Below are 21,862 nucleotides of genomic sequence, written 5' to 3'. Positions count from 1 at the left end.
TTTACATGGCTGTCATCACCACTAAAGAATGATTAGTATTTAGACAGACTGTGTCTAATTCATATGTATTACCATGAACTTTGTGACCTTGTGAGTGTACACATTCATTAAGTACTAATTGAGTGAATGAAAGAAAGATTGATGAGTGGATGACTGGAAAAACCATTGGTGAAGAGATATTCCATTTTACCATTCATGTCACCAGCATAACAGACCATCCTCACCCCACTAGTCTCTTTACTGCCCCTCTTACATCTTTGTTTCTGAGGGTGTAGATTAGAGGGTTGAGGCTAGGTGTGACAACAGTATAAAAGAGGGCAATGAACTTGCCTTGATCTTGAGAATTTCCTGATGGTGGCTGGAGGTATATGCACATGACTGGAATGAAAAAAAGGGATACAACCATAAGATGGGCTCCACATGTACCAAAGACTTTCTGGAGTCCAGTGGTTGACTGCATTCTCAGCACTGCCTGGGCAATGGCACCATAGGAGCTGAGAATGAGGATGAGAGGTATGAGAACAAAAATGGAACTCGTGACCATGAGGGTCAGCTCATTAACATGGGTATCAACACATGACAGTCGAAGCAGTGCTGGAACTTCACAGAAGAAATGGTCCACTTGGCGATGTCCACACAGGGGTACCCAAAAGGTAAAGAAGGAATGAAGTGCTGAGTTGGTAAAGCCACTTACCCAAGAAGCCACAGCCAACAGATGGCAGAAACGAGGGTGCATGAGGATAGAGTAATGCAGGGGTCTACACACAGCTGCATAACGATCATAGGACATCACCATCAGAAGCACACATTCTGTGCATCCCAGTGCGAGGACAAAATAAAGCTGAATCATGCAACCAGCATAAGAGATGGTTTTTCCTGGACCCCAGAGGTTGACCAGCAACTGAGGGATGAAGCTGGTGGTGTAGCAGAGATCCAGAAAAGAGAGATTTGAGAGGAAAAAATACATAGGAGTGTGGAGATGGGAATCCAAGTATGACAAGATAATGATGAACAGGTTGCCTATCAATGTCATCAAGTAGAACACCAAGACAACCACAAAGAGAACTACTTCCAGATGAGGCCAATTAGAAAAACCCAGTAGAACAAAGTAGCCTTCAGAGGTTGCATTCATTTTTTTCGTGGTCATTCATTACTTGTTATCTGAGGCAAGTATCATATATACCCTAGAAATGTAAAGAAATACTGCAAGAGGAAAAACAAAATCACATCAGAGCCACCTGTAGTTACCTCTTTTGGGGTCTTTTAATTGCTTGTGTTTTATAAGTGCAACTCTTGAAAAAGATGTTAGCAGTAGACAAATACTTGAATTTCAGCAGGCACATTAAAAACAGTTAGCCTCACACTTGTAAGTCTGATTCAGGCTTTAAAACTCTTAGTCTTTAACTAATTGTTACACTAGACTACTGTCTACAGCTCAGAAACCATAGAGGATAATCAGCACATTGCCTAAAAGAAACTTTGTGTAATTAAACATAAGATTTATTATAAAGAATTATTAAGCTATAAAAGGAGAGGAACTATTAAAAAAAAAATGTAGTTAGGACTCTAAATGATGTCTTGGGCCAAGGGACAGTATCCAAGAAAGGACAAGCTTGGAAAGAGGCACTTCCTGCTCAAGGCTGCAGTTCAGACCGCCTCAAAGAGGGTGTGGTTGAGTCCCCTGGATGATGAAGTTAACTGTGGCTGAATCAAAAAATAGCAATGGTCAAAGAGTGAATTACAAAGATACATCACTTAGAGATCACTGCCATTTGAGGGGTAATAGGAAAATTTCAAGATTTTTAAAAATTTCTTTAGAATGAGACAGTATATCATGAGAAATATAAACGCAGATGCTTTTGTTGCTTCTTCTGATGCAGATATACTTTTCCTCTTCCTTACACAGTTGCATGAATAACATAATACATTAATTTTAAACAGTAACAGCTCTGAGATATATTTATCTGTTGCATGACCCATCTTTCAGCATTCTTATAGATGTTAAAAAAAAATGAGACCAAAATTTTTTTTAAAAAAATTTAAAAATAGATGTAAGTAGAAAACTGGTAGGAAATTTAGGATTAAATTTCTACTTACAGTAGGAAAGGAAAATAAAGACCTCATCAAAGGTTGCTTTCATAGGCTGTAGAATGAAATATCTCTTCTCTAGTTTTGAAATGCAACATTATGGAGGATTCCCTGTATTTGTCTGCCCAATCTATGCCTCTTTATCTGTGGGCCAATGATCTCTTTGAAATCACCAACATAAATGTCTGCCTACACCATGTATTCTAATCTATAACATCAGTACAGGAAAGCAGAGTCTGAAAATAACTATGATTATCATTACAACACAAGAAGGGATCCTGAGTCTACCAAAAAGATCTCATTTTAGCTGGAAGGAGGAACTAGTTGGAGCATATACTCTGTCAGGGAATGGACCCTTTTTCCTAGAGCAAACAGAGCCCTTATGGAAACAAAAGAATACTGTTTTGTTTTCCTCGACTGAGGCCACTGGGAGTATAAATCCCAAAGTAGCAATTAATGCCCTGCAAGGAGTTGTCCTAGGTTAGAACAGTTTCCTGCTTTCTCCCAAAGCAGGGTGGAAAAGACCGATTTAAACCACTCAGTTAGCTGACTGGTTTCCCTAGAATGCCCTTGTGCATGCCCCACTCTGAGCTGATCAAACACTCACAGCTGCACACTGGAGGGAGGGCTGCCATGACAGAGGGAAAAGCTTAGCTTAGTGTGGAATGCTGCGGCAGCTGAAAAATCAAATGGCCTCTGAGCAGGGAGCAGGCAGCCATTATTGGCACTTACACAGACAGCACATTATGAGCAGAACAGATCTCTGACGGCAGCCAGACCACCACACCCAATACACTGCTGCTGCTAAGTCGCTTCAGTCGTTTCCGACTCTGTGCAACCCCACCAAATAAACATCCCAGCCTCTCTTACTCCAGCACTGCTCCCCTCTGGGGCTGAGGGGTGGGTAATGCTGGAAGGGAGAAGAGCACACACTATAAGGGAATGGAGCCAACTAATGCAACCCTCAGGGCTTCTGTTCCAGCAACATGGGACCCACCCTTGCCTTAAATAGGGTGGTAACAGCAATTGAGCAGAGAGGATGTCTTGGCTCACACCTGGCTCTGGCCCTAGCCCTTTGATCTCTAACCCCACCTCCTAACCAGGTGGTACCTGCCAGCACACTCTGAAGAAATATCTGTCTTGTATTCAAATCAAACTCAGCTTTTCCCCGAAAGCCACTGCACCCACACAAATTGTACAGGGACACTCCCAAATCTGTACACTATTTCAAGATTGCCAGTGGTAACTGTTTCACCTAATTTCATAAAAACAGAGGAAGTTAAGCAAAATGAGAAGACAGAGTAATTTTTCTCAGTTGAAAAGCAAGAGAACACTCCTGGAAAAAAAAAAAAAAACTAATGAGATGAAATAAACAATTTACTAAAGAATTGAATAACCTCAGCTATGCAGATGACACCACCCTTGTGGCAGAAAGTCAAAAGGAACTAAAGAGCCTCTTGATGAATGTGAAAGAGGAGAGCGAAAAGCTGGCTTAAAACTCAACATTCAAAAAACTAAGATCATGGCATCCAGTCCCATCACTTCATGGCAAATAGATGGGGAAACAATGGAAACAGTGACAAGCTTTATTTTCTTGGGCTCCTAAATGACTGCAGATGGTGACTGCAGCCATAAAATTAAAGATGCTTGTTTCTTGGAAGAAAAGCTATGGCCAACCTAGACAGCATATTAAAAAGCAGAGATGTTACTGCCAACAAAGGTCCATCTCAGGTCAAAGCTAAGGTTTTTCTGGTAGTCATGTATGGATGTGAGAGTTGAACCATAAAGAAAGCTGAGCACTGAAGAACTGATGCTTCTGAACTGTGGTGTTGGAGAAGACTCTTGAGAGTCCCTTGGACTGTGAGGAGATCAAACCAGTCAAATCTAAAGGAAATCAACCCTGAATACTGAATACTCATTGGAAGGACTGAGGCTGAAGCTGAAGCTCCAATACTTTGGCCACCTGATGTGAAGAGCCAACTCATTAAAAAAGACCCTGAATGCTGGGAACGATTGAAGGCAGGAGGAAAAGGGGACAACAGAGGATGAGATGGTTGTATGGCATCACCAACTCAATGGACATGAGTTTGAGCAAGCTCCAGGATATGGTGAAGGACAGGACGATGCCTTGCTGTCATCCATGGGGTTGCAGAGAGTCAGACACGACTGAGCAACTGAACAACAACAAAAAAGTTGAAAGCATTAGTGATAAGAATGCTAACTGAATAAATGGAAAGTGCAAGATGAAAAATGGATGAAAAGAATAGATGAAAACTAAGAATTTTACCAAGAAAATACAAAAATTTAAAAGAACAAGTCTGAACTGTAGCATACAATAACTAAAATTTAAAACACACTAGAAGGAACGAACAGCAAACTAGGTGATAGAGAAAAATACATAAGGTTTGAAAGATTACTTTAAAATCACCAAAGGAGACTAGCAAAAAGAAAACAGAATTTCAAAAAATGAGCTTCTCTGCACTGCTCACTGCAGGGTGGAGTCCAACACCCCTGTCAAAGCCAAAAATTCCACCACCACCCTGTGACAACCACCTCCTCCCCTGCCCTGCCACCGCCACCACCTGTGTCGCCACCACCTGGGGACAGGATGTATAATTAGGCCACAGCCTTCAGTGAGGAGACATATTCCTCAGTTCTCTGGTGTTCTTCATCACACATTTACGAAGTTTCTGAAGGGCAGTGGAGACTATTGCCAGGCACAGCACAACCTCTATGCAGACAAGTGATTTGTAGAAATTCACTACCACTCCAATAAGAAGCTTCCAGTAAGTAACCTGGACACAGAAGAACTGAACTGAAATTCACAGAGCATTTTTTACAAGACTTCTGACCTGGATGGAGTAAACCTCAGCGCACTTCATTTCTATCACCTTAGTATTACTGGACCAAAGAATTGTTGCTTCTTGTTAGGAGGGTCATTTCATTTCCCATTACTCTCAACTTCATACTCTAAAGCACTGAGTATTTCAAGTGGAGTATATTGAAGTAGATTCAGTTTCTTTGCATCATTTCTGTTATTCAATTTTTAAATTTTTTCATAATCTTATTTTTTAACTAAATTAACATGCTTCATATGAACCACCAAGATCCTGTGGAACTCATATACAAGAACATGAGATTTCTTATTACACACAATCAAATTTATGCAAATTTAAACAACTGTATAGAGGAACTTAAGAAGTACCACAAAAATAAGAGTATGTGTTGTTGTTCAGTCACTCAGTCCTCTCTGACTCTTTGCAACCCCATGGACTGCAGCACGCCAGGCTTCCCTGTCCATCACCAACTCCCAGAGTTTACTCAAACTCAAGTCCATTGAGTCGGTGATGCCATCCAACCATCTCATCCTCTGTCATCCCCTTCTCCTCCCGCCTTCAATCTTTCCCAGCATCAGAGTCCTTCACTATCTCATGGAGGTTTCTCAAACTCATTTCCATTGAGTCAATGATGCCATCCAGCCATCTCATCCTCTGTGGCTCCTTTCTCATCCTGCCCTCAATCTTTCCCAGCATCAGGGTCTTTTCCAATGAGTCAGCTCTTCGCATTGGGTGGCCAAAATATTGGAGCTTCAGCATCAGTCCTTTCAGTGAATATTCAGGGATGATTTCCTTTAGGATTGACTGGCTCGATCTCCTTGCTATCCAAGGGACTTTAAGAGTCTTCTCCAGTACCTCAGTTCGAAAGCATTAATTCTGCACTCATTCTTTTTTTATGGTCTAACTCTAACATCCATACATGACTACTGAAAAAACCACAGCTTTGACTATACGGACCATTGTCAACAAAGTGTTACCACAATTATAAGAGTATGTCAAGTTACCACAATAATAAGAGTGTGTGAAGAAACTTACAACACTATTTTGAGAAAGAAGGCATCCGTGATCTCAGCTGGCCTTTTGATGATGGTGCTGAATGGTAAGGACTCGTTCATAAATTCAGAAGTTGAATGACTCCTTACTAAGATAAATGAACCCCCTTTCAGATAGTGCTTTATCTTTTAGCTAACACTTGTTCGCATGGTAAGATCATGAGGATCCAAGGGAGAGAGTGGAAGCATGCAACACTTCTGAAGTCCAGCACAATATCCCTTCTACCACACACGTTCTATTAGCCAAGCAAGTCACAGGACCAGTCAAAATTCAAGGGAGGAAACACTTGAGAAACACTAACACATCACTTATGCATGGAAGGAGCTAATCACACACATTGCAGAGGGTGTGGAGAGAGAAAAAGGTAGCTATTTTTGCTAACCATCTTCAACAGACACTATGCTTCCCCTGTATTTAATGAATTCCCTATTTTGTGTCAAGTCTACCATTATGTCTTTAGTGTGTGTGTATGAATCCCTGAAAAACCAATGTTAGTGTTACTTTTTAAATAAATATTAGTTGAATAAATTCCTTAGAAAATACTAAAGAATAACCTTTTAGAGAGGAAATATCTATAATAACTCTAACTTTGAATCAGAACCATATGGAGAGAAATAAGATGGGTGTTCCCCGGTAGCTTAGTTGGTAAAGAATCTGCCTGCAGTGCAGGAGACCCAGGATCCATCCCTGGGTCAGGAAGATCCCTTGGAAAAGGAAAGGGCAAACCACTCCAGTATCTTTGCCTGGAAAATCCCATGGACAGAGGAGCCTAGTGGACTGCAGTCCATGGGATCACAAAGAGTTGAGCACGACTGTGTGACTAACACTTTCACTTTCAAGGTGGGTGTAATTTATGTGAAATTAAAAGGAATTTTATTCATTAAAAAATACTTCTAGCTGAAACAATTATTAATCATAAAATTTCTGAAATTCTTGTAATTTTCCCATACTTGTCCAAAGTTGTTTACCAACTTATTTTTGTTTGAAGTGTGATTCCCAATCTCTCTCACAAAAAAAAAAAAAAAAAGTGGTTTCTGCTAATGAATTGAGCAGACATTTAATATTTTATATGCCTTTGGAGCTGGGTAACTTAACATTTGATACTTGACAATTTGTTTTACTATGTAATTGATTAAAACCATATATGTATACTGTCTGGGAACATGTGGCTATAGTTCTATGGGAGAAATAATTTGTCAGTGTTCACCAGCTTGTAAAAATACAGTGTAAGGACTTAAACATTAAATAAATAATGAAATGCATTTCTCTTTAAAAGTGAAAACAATTTAAGGACTCTCTAGGACAACATCAAGGGTACCAACATTCACCTTATAGGGATCCCAGAAAGAGGACAGAGAGAGAAGAGTATGGAATATGTAAATGTGGAGCTGCATCTTGAAGCAAGCAGAGTTGGAGTGTTCCCTAGGCTCAGGCTGGGACATGAGCCTGGGGGGCAGTCTTGGGAAACTGGTCAGTCACTCATGCAGTTTTCAATCCTCTCTCTCCTCACTGCTCTAGGAGCAAGCAACTGTGCATGGCTCCTAAGGAGTGGAGTCCAAGCTTCCCACAGCCCTTCTCTTAATCTCACAAGTCCTCCAATCAGTCAAAGGGGCTCATCTTCTCTGTCGAGGAACACAGACCTGGGGTGCCCAGCATCTGGCTGGAACCACTCACTCCCTGGGGAGGATCTCTGCCCATGTAATCTCTCTTTTCTTCTGAGTCCCAGCCCAAGGGTACAGGTCCTGACCTGATGCTTCTCTTCCTAACTGGCTTCCATATGGATATTTCTTATAGCCTTGGTTGTACAGGAGTCTTTCTCCCAGTCTCCAGTTAGTTTCCAGTAAGAATTGTTCCACATGTAGATATAATTTTTGTGCGTTCATTAGGGGAGGGAGTTTCCCCATCCTCCTATTCCACATTTGTTCTCTTACTATGCATAATTCATCTAGTGGGGCTGCAAGAAGCAGAATTTATATCCAAATGACAACTTCCTCCTCCCTAGTCTTTCTCACTTCCCTTTAGATCATGTCAATGATAGGTATTCAGTACCTTATCCATGTTTTTTTTCCTTTTTATTATTTTTTTTTTTTTTTTTTACTTTACAATATTGTATTGGTTTTACCATACATCAACATGCATCCACCATGGGTGTACATGTATCCAGTTTTTAAATCATTTAAACAATTAGTATTAAGTATCATCTACTTTTTTTCATCATCTTAATATATATCTTTGACTACTGAGGGGTTTTTTTATTACTTTTGACAGAAACAAATAGATACTTTTGTGAACTCTTGTGTATCTGGAAGATTATTAAGATTTATTAGAATGTTTTATAATAGAATAAATACTGCTACTTCTAAGTCACATCAGTCGTGTCCAACTCTGTGTGACCCCATAGATGGCAGCCCATCAGGCTCCCCCTTCCCTGGGATTCTCCAGGCAAGAACACTGGAGTGGGTTGCCATTTCCTTCTCCAATGCATGAAAGTGAAAAGTGAAAGTGAAGTCGCTCAGTTGTGTCCAACTCTTAGCGACCCAATGGACTGCAGCCCACCAGGCTCCTCCGTCTATGGGATTTTCCAGGCAAGAGTACTGGAGTGGCTTGCCATTGCCTTCTCCGAGAATAAATACTAACTGTATTGATATGATATGAAAGTTATTTGTTGTTTTCATAATTATTTTGGATGACTACTTAGTTTAATTCAAACAAAAATTTTAAATCTGAGAATTTCAAAGTAATATTAATAGCATAGAGTGGTCACATAAATATTTGATTCCAGTAGTACATTTCCACAGAATTAATATCACATTGTGTATACACTCTATGATAGCAGTTACATATAATATAGGTTATTCATTATATTTTACTGTTGATGTACTTTTACTATTGTTTTACTTTTTTTTTTTTTTTTTGCCATACTGTGAGGCATGTGGGATCTTAGTTTACTGACCAGGGATTGAACCCATACACCTTATACTGAAAGTGAAGAATCTTAAACATTGTACCACTATGAAAGTCCCTACATTACCTCTTATATTTATTTATTTTGCTTCCTAAATGTTCATATTCACCAATAAACAGAGACAGATGTGTCCATGGCAATCCCTGAGAGATGGATCAAACTACTTCCTGACATACTTCTGAGAATATGTCTCCTGGGCAAGAGAGACAGGATAAGGATTCAGAACAGGGAGAAGAAATGAAGTGTAACATATTCATATACCTTTTTTTTTTTTCATGGCGAGAAAAGTTCAAATATACCATCATGTAATCAGCACAGCCCTCACGCACCCACACATGCATGTGTGTGTGTGTGTGTGTGTGTTAGTTGAGAGCATGGCTAGGAGGGACATAGTGCTCTCTGAGAAGACAATCATCCTGGAATCAGACGTGGCCCTGATTACAACAAAATCTTCCTCTTAGAAAAGAGGATTAGGGAGATATACATCCTCTGAATTTTGGGAGGTTATACAGAGAGTGTTTAGACAAAAATTGGGAGTGGCTCATCAAAAGCAAATACTATCTACTTTTTTCTTCAAATATTAGGATTAAAGGTATGTGATATAACTGATGCCTTAAAAGAAAAGAGGGTTGTAGAAAACAGTGGATTAAAATGTGCACATGGATAGACAATAACAAAAGCATTATTCAGTTCTGGAGATTATTTTAATCAGTTCTTTTCTCCTTATCTGAAGACTATAAGGATTTACTCAGTTTGCAGTTATAAAATTGTTATAAGTTGTTCTAAAATAATTATTTCTCAGGAAATAGGCATATCTCTTATTGTTGGGTAATGCAAATGCCTAGATTATCCTGTAAATGTTACTCCAAACAAATGATAACATAGTTTCTGCTGAGCTATGTTAAGGCATCACCCAGCTAAATATTAGGTGCTTGATGAAAAGGCTATGGGTGAATTGTGGAAAGCAATGGGAAATCTCTACAAACTAATGACCAATTTATATAAATTGTATCTACTATTGAAGCATTTTGAAATGATGATTTCAGAATAACAAAGGTTAATATTTATTGAGGTTTTTTTGTATGCCAGGCACTGTATTGTTTCAGGTAAAATATCTGATAATGTCTCAGATGTTTTCCTTTGACTAATAGGAACCAAACATTTCATTATGAAAACTGAGATTAATCAGGGATTGAGTCAGTTAAGGAGCATTTCTAACTATGTGGTGCTGACCCAAAATGAATCACTTCTGCTGGATTATTTCCAAAGCAGAACTATATAGAATGTGCTTGTCTTGGATCTTGAGGCTGGGTGAGGTGGTACATGATCCCAAGCCATTGAGTTATTAAAATTATCTTGTCTTCTTCCTCTGTCACTGAAACTCCATTTCAAGATTCAAACCTTCACACACATGTCAATGTCCAATGTCCACATAATCTTTTATCACATTGAGTAGGAATAGGCAAATGCAATTTAAAATAGGGCATGAAGCTCTTATGTCTTTATATTAATAACACAGTGCATATTTGCTTGATGAGTGATATATAACTCATCAACAATATATAGTTATTTAATAATCTGGTGATAATAGGGAATACTGCAGGCCATATGAGTTGAGTTTAGATGATGATAAAAGTGAATTTTAATTCCTTATTTTTCATTCATGGTTTCCTTCTATAATGTTTCCATTTTAACTCAAAACAACTCAGCAAGCAAGACTGGAAAGGCTTCATCATCCTTACTTCATACAGAAATGAATTAATCAGAGGCTTTAGGTCAGGAAAAGGTATCAGTTGAGAGACAGAAAAATGTCTGTGCCAAACTGTTAGACTGCCTGTGATGGTCCTTTCTGCAGACTCCTGACACCTGTCCTTGAGCATCTGGCTCTTTTTCTGTAACAATGATTAAAATGAAACATTCTTGCTATGAACATAAAGCTGACCTCTACTACATGTATCTCAAGGTCCCTGCACAAAGGTCAACAGAGCAAATCCTGAAAACAATAGAAACTGCAATGAAGAAATCAGATTTTACCTGGTATAGTTTTATTAATATACTTAAGTCCATTTAAATATTTCAAAGCACTCACTTCACTATCTTGGACAACTTATTTTTTCAAATGTCTATGAATTTCATGAGGTTTTAAAAAGCACTTAACACAGGATGACTGTTTATTCATCCTGTGCATCTGAGAATATAGAATGACTAACAGCATGCATTAGCCTTTGTGCAGTCAGCCCTCCCTGTGTGCCTTCCACAACTAGGTTTCTCCCCTTCCCCACATCCCCCGACTTTCACCCCCAACACAGGCGTTTGCATTTATGTCTACAGCCTAAATGGGACAAAGATACTCATGAAATGAAATCTTTGCGATATCACTACCTAGGAAAGAGTCAGGTATTCTCCTTTTTGGTCAGAATTTCCCCCTTGGTTCTTCCATCAGTGTCACTGAGAAAGCTGCAGTTCTTCCCAAATACAGGAGGATAGAATTAGCTTTAAAAAAAATTGTGTGTTTAACTGACAAAACAGATGATAACTTCTCCATATCCAGAGCTTTTATGCAACAACATAGGCTATTATTTAGAAGTGAAGATATATAATAAAATGTTTGGGGTTTTAAAAAAAGATAGGTAAACAATTGTCTTTTTTTTCTTGCCACAGCCTTAACTGAATTTCTTTGCTACATGTCGAATATAGATATTAAATTATATTAATTTAATTAGATACAATGCAAGGTAAATATATGTAAATTATTTTAAATAATGTAAATGCATTATAATATTGTATGTGTGAGCAAATTTTTCAACAATAATAATCACAGGTTCTTGTCATCATGCAGAGTTATTACTCCATATTTAACAGAATTTTGAATCAGTCCACTTATTTCTGACCCTTTTTTCCTACTGTTTAATCCCATGACAACAGTAAATGCAAAATAATCTGAAAATACTCAATGTTCAGTAAATGTTTGTTGAGTGAACAACTGAAGAAAGCACTAAGCAACCAAAGAAGAGGAAAAAATAGAAATCATAAGACCTTTATTTGATAAAATGAAGGGGTGAAAGAAAATTGTACTGAATTTTTTTTTTCCAATTTTTGCTTGCTGACTAGACATATATTGGAAAAATCAACTGGTACAGTGAACACAGGATAGGATTTGGTTTCAGGATGAGTGTAACTCCAAAACTGTTTAAATTTAAATTATAGGTAAGAAATTTATCTCTTTGACTCACTAGAGCTTGTTAAGAGTAATATAAAGATGTATGCTTCTATCTGAAAGAATCTTTCTGATGACTTTGCCTTTCTTTTCTTCAGATCATGAGTTTCAATTGTTCTTTGTGGCAAGACAACAGCATGTCTGTGAAACACTTTGCATTTGTCAAATTCTCTGAGGTCACTGAACAGTGTTTCCTTTTTTTTTTTTTTTTTTTTTTTTTTTTTTTAATTTTATTTTATTTTTAAACTTTACATAACTGTATTAGATTTGCCAAATATCAAAATGAATCCGCCACAGGTATAACAGTGTTTCCTTTTATTTTCCCTCATTCTATTCATGTTTTTAGCATCACTGACAGGCAATGCTCTCATAGCTCTTGCCATCTGGACCAATCCAGTCCTCCATACCCCCATGTACTTCTTCCTGGCCAACTTGTCTCTCTTGGAGATTGGATACACTTGCTCTACCGTACCCAAGATGCTGCAGAACCTTGGGAGTGAGGCCCGAGGAATCTCTCGGGAGGGCTGTGCTACACAGATGTTTTTCTTTACATTATTTGGTATCAGTGAGTGCTGTCTTTTGGCAGCCATGGCTTTTGATCGCTATATGGCCATATGCTCCCCACTTCACTATGCAACACGAATGAGTCATGGAATGTGTGTCCATTTAGCAATGGTTTCTTGGGGAGTGGGTTGCATAGTAGGCTTGGGCCAAACCAACTATATTTTCTCTTTAGACTTCTGTGGCCCCTGTGAAATAGACCATTTCTTCTGTGATCTCCCGCCTATTCTGGCACTAGCCTGTGGGGATACATCCCATAATGAGGCTGCAGTCTTTGTTGCAGCCATTCTTTGCATTTCCAGTCCATTTTTATTAATCATTGCTTCTTATGGGAGAATTCTAGCTGCTGTGTTGGTCATGCCCTCCCCTGAAGGCCGCCAAAAAGCTCTTTCCACCTGTTCCTCCCACCTACTGGTAGTAACACTATTCTATGGCTCAGCATCTGTCACCTACTTGAGGCCCAAGGCTAGCCACTCACCTGGGGTAGATAAACTCCTGGCCCTCTTCTATACTGTGGTGACATCCATGCTCAACCCTATCATCTACAGCTTACGGAACAAGGAAGTCAAGACAGCTCTTCGGAGAACTCTGGGCAAGAAAAATGTTTTGACTCACGGGTAGATACCAAAGGACCACACAAATTTCTTTGAAAAAGATGCACACTCAACCTCAGAGGAAGGAAAAAAAGAAAGACAGAGGTAGGGATAAAGAGAGGGAGGATGGAAGGAGGAAGGAAGGGTGGAAGGAGAGAAAGAAAGAAAGAGGGAGAGAAGGAGAGAGGGAGTGTAGGAGGTTGGGGGCGGGGAGAAAGGAAGGAAGACAGAAAGGAAGGAAGGAAACTCTGTACTTGTCAAGGTGTTTTGTAAGAAACTTCTTGAGTAACAGTGATTTTAATTTTGGAGATAGTTCTCTTCTTATAGCAAAAGTTCTGATTGCCAAATTCTGAAAGGAAATTGGCTACCAGTGAATCTTAATAAGTGAATCTAATACTAGACTGGCTTTCTAAAACATTTCAGTCTAGACTGAAGTACAGGCTTAGAGTATAAATTACCAGATTATATCTCAGAAGCCTAGGAAATTCTCAGTCCCTACTCTTAGGCATTGTCTCTCCTCTGAGAGGTCAATATGACTTCTGCCATGGTCACTGGGGTAGTGCTTCCACATATGCCAGTCCCACATGGCTCTTAATTCCCTAATAACTCTATGATGTTCATTACTTTCTTCCATAAAAATGTTTTAAATTCTTCATCCTTAATTGTTGGTATATGAAGTAGTCAAATAATTCTTTTTTGAGTTGTGGATACTATAAAAATGTGTAAACATTCAAAAAAGCAAACTCTTAAAATTCAGAGGTAATTGTGACAGAATATTAAAAGAAAAGCACGAGAAATTTTTACCAAGAGTCCCCGAAGAAAAAATATTTCGAAAAGAAAGAGAAATCATACTTAAATTCAAGGATGGAAGAAAAAAACTGAGCTTAAATAATTAATATAAATAATTTCAATGATTTTATGTAATTTACAACATGTACAAATGTGCAGATGAATCCTGGCAGGATATATTTGGAAATTATCCAAAACTTGCTCTTAAGAGAAATGGACATAGTTACAACAAAATCTAGTATCTCAAGGCATCTATAGAAGAAATTATCTTGGATTTGAACTCTAGTCCTTGGGGAAGAGCTGTGGTCTATGAGGATTTAGCAACAACCCATACAGTAGTGATAACATGACAGGAATGGAGAACTCTGCTGCTATGACAACTTACAAATAGGATGAATAAATTTTAGTGATCTAACATAGAGCATGCTGACTGTAGTTAATAATACTGTATTGTATACTTGAAATTTGCTAAGAGAGTAGACCTAAGTGTTCCTACCACACACATACACAAAAAATATCTTCGTGAGGTGATGTTATTTAACTTGATTTCGGCAATCATTTCACGATGAACACATATATAGAATCATCACATTATCCACCTTAAGTTTTAACTCTTGACAACTTTTTCCATTTTATCTCAATAAAGCTGAAAAAGAAAAAGAAGATGTGATAATGCTACGATTAGGGGATGGTAGTGATGTTCACTAATGACCAAGATATGTTTTACTGGACACATTTTACCAAAAGCTATATAATTCACTGAAGACCAAAACATAATATATTGCAGTTTTTATTTATATCTGTGTGCAATTAACAAAAAATGGAAAGAATATGAACATGAAAAAATAACTATTTAACAATTATGCTATAGAAATAGGCAGGAATTATATGCAGGCATTAGGGATTATTATTCAAAGTGCTTATTAATCTAGAAAAATGATTATTAAAAATTAAAGCAAGTAAAAACAATTTGTATAGCATGATAATTTTTGCTTGGTTTACTAATTTTGTGAAATCTTATAAGTTCAAAAATATCAAAAACTGGGCAGTTACATGTAAAAGCATAAGATTAGAACATTTCCTCTCATCATATACAAAATGCAAATGTATACTCAAAATAAGTATACTTTTGTATACTCAAAATGGATTAAAGATAAATGTAAAACCAGAAACCATAAAACTTCTAGAAGAGAACATAGGCCGAACACCCTTTCAGTAAAATCACAGCCATATTTTTTTTAAACTGTATGCTAAGGCAAAAGGAAAAAAAAGCAAACAAACAAACAAATTGGACCTAATTAATGTTAAAAGCTTTTTCACAGCAAAGAAAACAATCTATTCATAACCAAAAGACAACCTACTAAGTGGGAGAAAATCAATTTGCAAATGATATGACTGGTATGGGATTAATATCCAAAATATATAAATAGCTCATACAACTCAGTATCAAAAAAACCAAATACTGCAATCAAAAAAATGGGCAGAAGGCATGGATAGACATTTTTCCAAAGAAGACATGTAGATGGCTAACAAGCACATTAAAAGATCAACATTACAAATTATTCAGATCAGATCAGTCGCTCAGTTGTGTCCGACTCTTTGCGACCCCATGAATCGCAGCATGCCAGGCCTCCCTGTCCATCACCAACTCCTGGAGTTCACTCAGACTCACGTCCATCGAGTCAGTGATGCCATCCAGCCATCTCATCCTCTGTCGTCCCCTTCTCCTCCTGCCCTCAATCCCTCCCAGCATCAGAGTCTTTTCCAATGAGTCAACTCTTCGCATGAGGTGGCCAAAGTACTGGAGTTTCAGCTTTAGCATCATTCCTGCCAAAGAAATCCCAGGGCTGATCTCTTTTAGAATGGACTGGTTGGATCTCCTTGCAGTCCAAGGGACTCCCAAGAGTCTTCTCCAACACCACAGTTCAAAAGCATCAATTCTTCGGCGCTCAGCCTTCTTCACAGTCCAACTCTCACATCCATACATGACCACAGGAAAAACCATAGCCTTGACTAGACGAACCTTTGTTGGCAAAGTAATGTCTCTGCTTTTGAATATGCTATCTAGGTTGGTCATAACTTTCCTTTCAAGGAGTAAGTGTCTTTTAATTTCATGGCTGCAGTCACCATCTGTAGTGATTTTGGAGCCCAGAAAAATAAAGTCAGCCACTGTTTCCACTGTTTCCCCATCTATTTCCCATGAAGTGGTGGGACCGGATGCCATGATCTTAGTTTTCTGAATGTTGAGCTTTAAGCCAACTTTTTCACTCTCCACTTTCACTTTCATCAAGAGGCTTTTGAGTTCCTCTTCACTTTCTGATTATTAGTGAAATGTAAATCAAAACCAGAATGAGATGTTACATCACACCCATGAGAATGGCTATCATCAAAAAAATGTATGCACAATAAACATTGGCAAGGATGTGGAGAAAAGAAAACTCCTCACGATGGGAATGTAAATTGGTGCAGTCACTATGAAAAACATTATGGAGGTTTCTCAAAAAACTAAAATACAACGTATACTACAATCCAGGATTTCCATTCCTGGGGATACATCTGAAGAAAAAAAAAAAAACACTAATTTGAAAAGATACATGCAGTCCAATGTTCATAGCAGCATCTTCTTGCCAAGACATGAGAGCAACCTTACTGTTCATCAACACTTGAATGCATAAAGGAGATAAAGAATATATATATATATATATATATATATATATATTTATATATATATATAAGCATAGATATTGAAATATTGATACAAATGGTCCATATCATCACTTCTATTGGAATCTAAAAAATAAAACAAATGTATGTAACAACAAACTCACAAATAAAGAGAACAAACTAGAGATTCCCAAAGGAAAGAGGGAAAGGAGGGGCAAGATAGGAGTAAGTATGGGATTAGTATGGGATTAATAGATACAAACTATGTATAAAATAGACAAGCAACAAGAATATATTGTATAACACAGTCAACTATAGCCATTTTCTTGTAATAATTTTTAATAGAGTATAATCATTGGAAAGACAGATGCTGAAGATGAAACTCCAATACTTTGGCCACCTGATGCAAAAAAAATGACTCATTGAAAAAGACCCTGATGCTGGGAAAGATTGAGGGTGGGAGGAGAAGGGGATGACAGAGGATGAGATGGTTGGATGGCATCACTGACTCAATGGACATGAGTAAGCATAAACTCTGAGAGTTGGTGATGGACAGGGAGACCTGGAGTACTGCAGTCCATGGGGTCACAAAGAGTTGGACACGACTGAGTGACTGAACTGAACTGATAATCTATAAAAATACTGAGTCACTATATTATATACTTGAAAATTCTATAATATTCTAAAATAGCTATACTTCAATAAAATGCTAATAAGATAAAGGGAAAAGACAGTACTATTTAGTTATACTGATAACAGAATAAAGACATAAAGACAAGAATTGTTACCACAGTCAAAAAATCTTTTCATAGTGATAAATTTATGCTATCAATCAAGAAGATATAATGGTTACAAACACATATGTATCTAGTAACAGATTGCAAAATATGTAAAGTAAAAACTAACAGAAGTGATTGAAGAAATAGTTAATTCCACAATAATAGTTGAACTTCAATACCCCACTTAAAATAATGGAAAGAAGAATTAGACATAAAATCAGCAAAAAAAGAGAAGTTTTGAAAAATATAAGCAAACTAAAGCTAACAGACATCTACATAACACTGCACCCAACAAAAATAGAATACATATATTTCTCATTGCATATGGAACATTCTACAGAGTGGATCATTTGTTAGGCCATGAAAAAAATCACAATACATTTTAAGTGACTGAAAGTATGTTCTCTATGCACAATGAAATGATATTAGTATAAATTTTTTAAATATTGTGAAACATACAAGTATGTAGAAATTAGATAATGCACTCATAAATAATAAATGTCTCAGAAGAAATAAATGTCTTAGCAAAGAATTTGAGAAGAATGAAAACACAGCATACCAAAATATATGGAATGTAGCAAAAGTATATCAGATATGTTTTGTATGAAGAATAAATATATTTTAATTGTTGATTTATCAATTTATCTGCCATGAAAAGTTTCTGTGTGTGTATAAAAATCAACTGACATAATATGTAGAAGATGACTCTATTATATTTTTTCAGTTACTAGTGTCATGAAATTTACATCTTTCAGAGCAAAATAATTTTGGATATACTTGGAAAGCAAAATAATTTAGAAAATACATAGTCTTTTGATTGAAATTTTATTTTTTTAATTTTATTTTATTTTTAAACCTCAAACACTATATTAGTTTTGCCAAACATCAAAACGAATCCGCCACAGGTATACATGTGCTCCCCATCCTGAACCCTCCTCCCTCCTCCCTCCCCACACCATCCCTCTAGGTCGTCCCAGTGCACCAGCCCCAAGCATCCAGTATCGTGCATCGAACCTGGACTGGCAACTCGTTTCATACATAATATTACACATGTTTCAGTGCCATTCTCCCAATTCTTCCCACCCTCTCCCTCTCCAACAGAATCCATAAGACTAAGGAGACCAGAAGGGAAAAAGACACGTACACCCCAAAGTTCATCGCAGCACTGTTTGTAACAGCCAGGACATGGAAGCAACCTAGATGTCCATCAGCAGATGAATGGATAAGAAAGCTGTGGTACATATACACAGTGGAGTACTACTCAGCCATTGATTGAAATTTTAAAACAATATGATATTGAGATACTAGGTAGTAAATTCATATTGGGTATTCCTTCCTAGAAGGTGATATTTAAACTCAAAACTGAAAGACAGGAAGAAGCCAGCCATGATGAAATCAGGGAAACAGCATTTTAAGTGGGAGAAAAGGTAATTCGAAAGTTCTGGAAGCCAACAGAGAAGGAGAAATAGAGTATGACATCCCTTAAATGTGGAAACTAAAAAGAAATGATACAAATGAACTTACAGAACAGAGACTCAAAGACTTAGAAAACAAACTTATGGTTGCCAGGGGGACAGGACACTTGGGAGTTTGGAAAGGTCATGTACACATTGCCATATTCAAATTGGATAGCCAATAAGGACCTATTGTATAGCACAGGGAATTCTGCTCAATGTTATGTGCCAGCCTGAATAAGAGAGGTCTGGGGGAGAATGGATACATGTGTATGTATGGCTGAGTCCATCACTGTTCACCTGAAACAACCACAACACTGATAATTGGCTATACCCCAATAAAAAATAAAAAGTTCAAAGTTTTGGGGAAAAAAAACACAAAACAAAAACAAACAGTATAGAAGCCAGAAATGATCTTGGTCTGTTTTGGTTTTTTTTCTTTTTTTTTTTTTGAATATATAGTTTATACTTTTTTTATTTTATTTTTTAACTTTACAATATTGTATTGGTTTTGCCATATATCAAAATGAATCTGCCACAGGTATACATGTGTTCCCCATCCTGAAACCTCCTCCCTCCTCCCTCCCCATGCCATCCCTCTGGGTCGTCCCAGAGCACCAGCCCCAAGCATCCAGTATCGTGCATCAAACCTGGACTGGCGACTCATTTCATAAATGATATTATACATATTTCAATGCCATTCTCCCAAATCATCCCTCCCTCTCCCTCTCCCAGACTCCAAAAGACAGTTCTATTGGCCTGCTTTTAAATGGAGAGTTATATCAGCTATGATCCCAGCATAAAATAGCTGCACATTCCAACTGGGAAAATGAGAAAAGTTGAACAAAGGACGAACTGACAAAGGTGTGAGAAGAATTTAAACATCAACAAAGGATTTCTATATGAGTACTACACATGAACTACCCTGAAACTTGTCACATTTAGGAGTCTCTCTCAAACCTAAGGTTTGAGGTATCAAAGAATTCTTTAGTTCTTTTGATTCGGATACCTCACATATACTTCAAGTATTCAAAACAAAAGAAAGAATTCCTTGATTTATGGCTTCTGGTTGGGTTCAGCCAATGACAGCAGACAGTTGAGGATTAGAGAATAAGAGAAAAACTAATTTGTGTTATTTTCCATTTGCTCCCTCTTAGCTGGGAAACAAGAGAAGGCAATGGCATCCCATTTCAGTACTCTTTCCTGGAAAATCCCATGGACAGAGGAGCCTGGTGGGCTGTAGTCCAAGAGGTCGCTAAGAGTCAGACTCCACTGAACAACTTCACTTTCACGTTTCACTTTCATGCATTGGAGAAGGAAATGGCAACCCACTCCAGTGTTCTTGTCTGGAGAATCCCAGGGACAGGGGAGCATGGTGGGCTGCCGTCTATGGGTTGCAAAGAGTCAGACACAACTGAAGCGACTTAGCAGCAGCAGCAGCTGGGAAACATGAGGTTGCCCAAGTTGCTCAACCAAAAGTCATAGCTCCTGGAGGTATCACACAGGAGTCATAGCTCCTATGTATTACAGATTCTCTTTTTCTGGTTTCCCTTGAGGTACAGCACAGAATAAGACATCAGTTCAGTTCAATCGCTTAGTCGTGTCCAACTCTTCATGACCGCATAGAGTGCAGCACGCCAGGCCTCCCTGTCCATCACCAACACCTGAAGCTTACTCAAACTCATGTCCATCGAGTCAATGATGCCATCCAACCATTTCAAACTCTATCATCCCCTTCTCCTCCCAGCTGCAATCTTTCCCAGAATCAGGGTCTTTTCCAATGAGTCAGTTCTTCTCATCAGGTGGCCATTGGAGTTTCAGCTTCAGCATCAGTTTTACCAATGAATATTCAGGACAGATTTCCTTTAGGATGAACTGGTTGGATCTCCTTGCAGCCCAAGGGATTCTCAAGACTCTTCTCCAGTTTTCCCAGCTAGAATACTTTCTAACACCATACACAAAAATAAACTCAAAATGGATTAAAGATCTAAACGTAAGACCAGAAACTATAAAACTCCTAGAGGAGAACATAGGCAAAACACTCTCTGACATACATCACAGCAGGATCCTCTATGACCCACCTTCCAGAATATTGAAAATAAAAGCAAAAATAAACAAATGGGACCTGATTGAACTTAAAAGCTTCTGCACAACAAAGGAAACTATTAGCAAGGTGAAAAGGCAGCCTTCAGAATGGGAGAAAATAATAGCAAATGAAGCAACTGACAAACAACTAATCTCAAAAATATAGAAGCAATTCCTACAGCTCAATTCCAGAAAAATAAATGACCCAATCAAAAAATGGGCCAAAGAACTAAATAGACATTTCTCCAAAGAAGACATACAGATGGCTAACAAACACATGAAAAGATGCTCAACATCACTCATTATCAGAGAAATGCAAATCAAAACCACAATGAGGTACTGTTTCACGCCAGTCAGAATGGCTGCAATCCAAAAGTCTACAAGCAATAATGCTGGAGTGGGTGTGGAGAAAAGGGACCCCTCTTCCACTGTTGGTGGGAATGCAAACTAGTACAGCCACTATGGAGAACAGTGTGGAGATTCCTTAAAAAAACTGGAAATAGAACTGCCTTATGATCCAGCAATCCCACTGCTAGGCATACATACTGAGGAAACCAGAAGGGAAAGAGGCACGTGTACCCCAATGTTCATCGCAGCACTGTTTATAATAGCCAGGACATGGAAGCAACCTAGATGTCCATGGGCAGACAAATGGATAAGAAAGCTGTGGTACATATACACAATGGAGTATTACTCAACCATTAAAAAGAATACATTTGAATCAGTTCTAATGAGGTGGATGCAACTGGAGCCTATTATACAGACTGAAGTAAGCCA

The 21,862-nt window shown here is 38.0% G+C and overlaps 2 protein-coding genes across 2 annotated transcripts; one reads left to right on the top strand and one right to left on the bottom strand.

Moving 5' to 3' along the window:
* Positions 1 to 220: 220 nt before the first annotated feature.
* LOC129647479 (olfactory receptor 2J3) lies at positions 221 to 1,147 on the bottom strand. Its single transcript, XM_055574562.1, has one exon. It carries the CDS (start codon positions 1,145 to 1,147, stop codon positions 221 to 223), a length of 927 nt encoding a protein of 308 aa, XP_055430537.1.
* Positions 1,148 to 12,246: 11,099 nt separating this feature from the next.
* Positions 12,247 to 13,342, top strand: LOC129647478 (olfactory receptor 10C1-like). Its single transcript, XM_055574561.1, has 2 exons — positions 12,247 to 12,343; positions 12,462 to 13,342. The coding sequence occupies exons 1-2, from the start codon at positions 12,262 to 12,264 to the stop codon at positions 13,340 to 13,342; spliced, it is 963 nt and encodes a 320-aa protein (XP_055430536.1). The 5' UTR covers positions 12,247 to 12,261.
* Positions 13,343 to 21,862: the final 8,520 nt, after the last annotated feature.

The sequence above is a fragment of the Bubalus kerabau genome, chromosome 3, assembly GCF_029407905.1.
Source record: "Bubalus kerabau isolate K-KA32 ecotype Philippines breed swamp buffalo chromosome 3, PCC_UOA_SB_1v2, whole genome shotgun sequence".
NCBI classification, from domain to species: Eukaryota; Metazoa; Chordata; class Mammalia; order Artiodactyla; family Bovidae; genus Bubalus; species Bubalus kerabau.
This window is presented reverse-complemented; position numbering and strand designations above follow the sequence as displayed.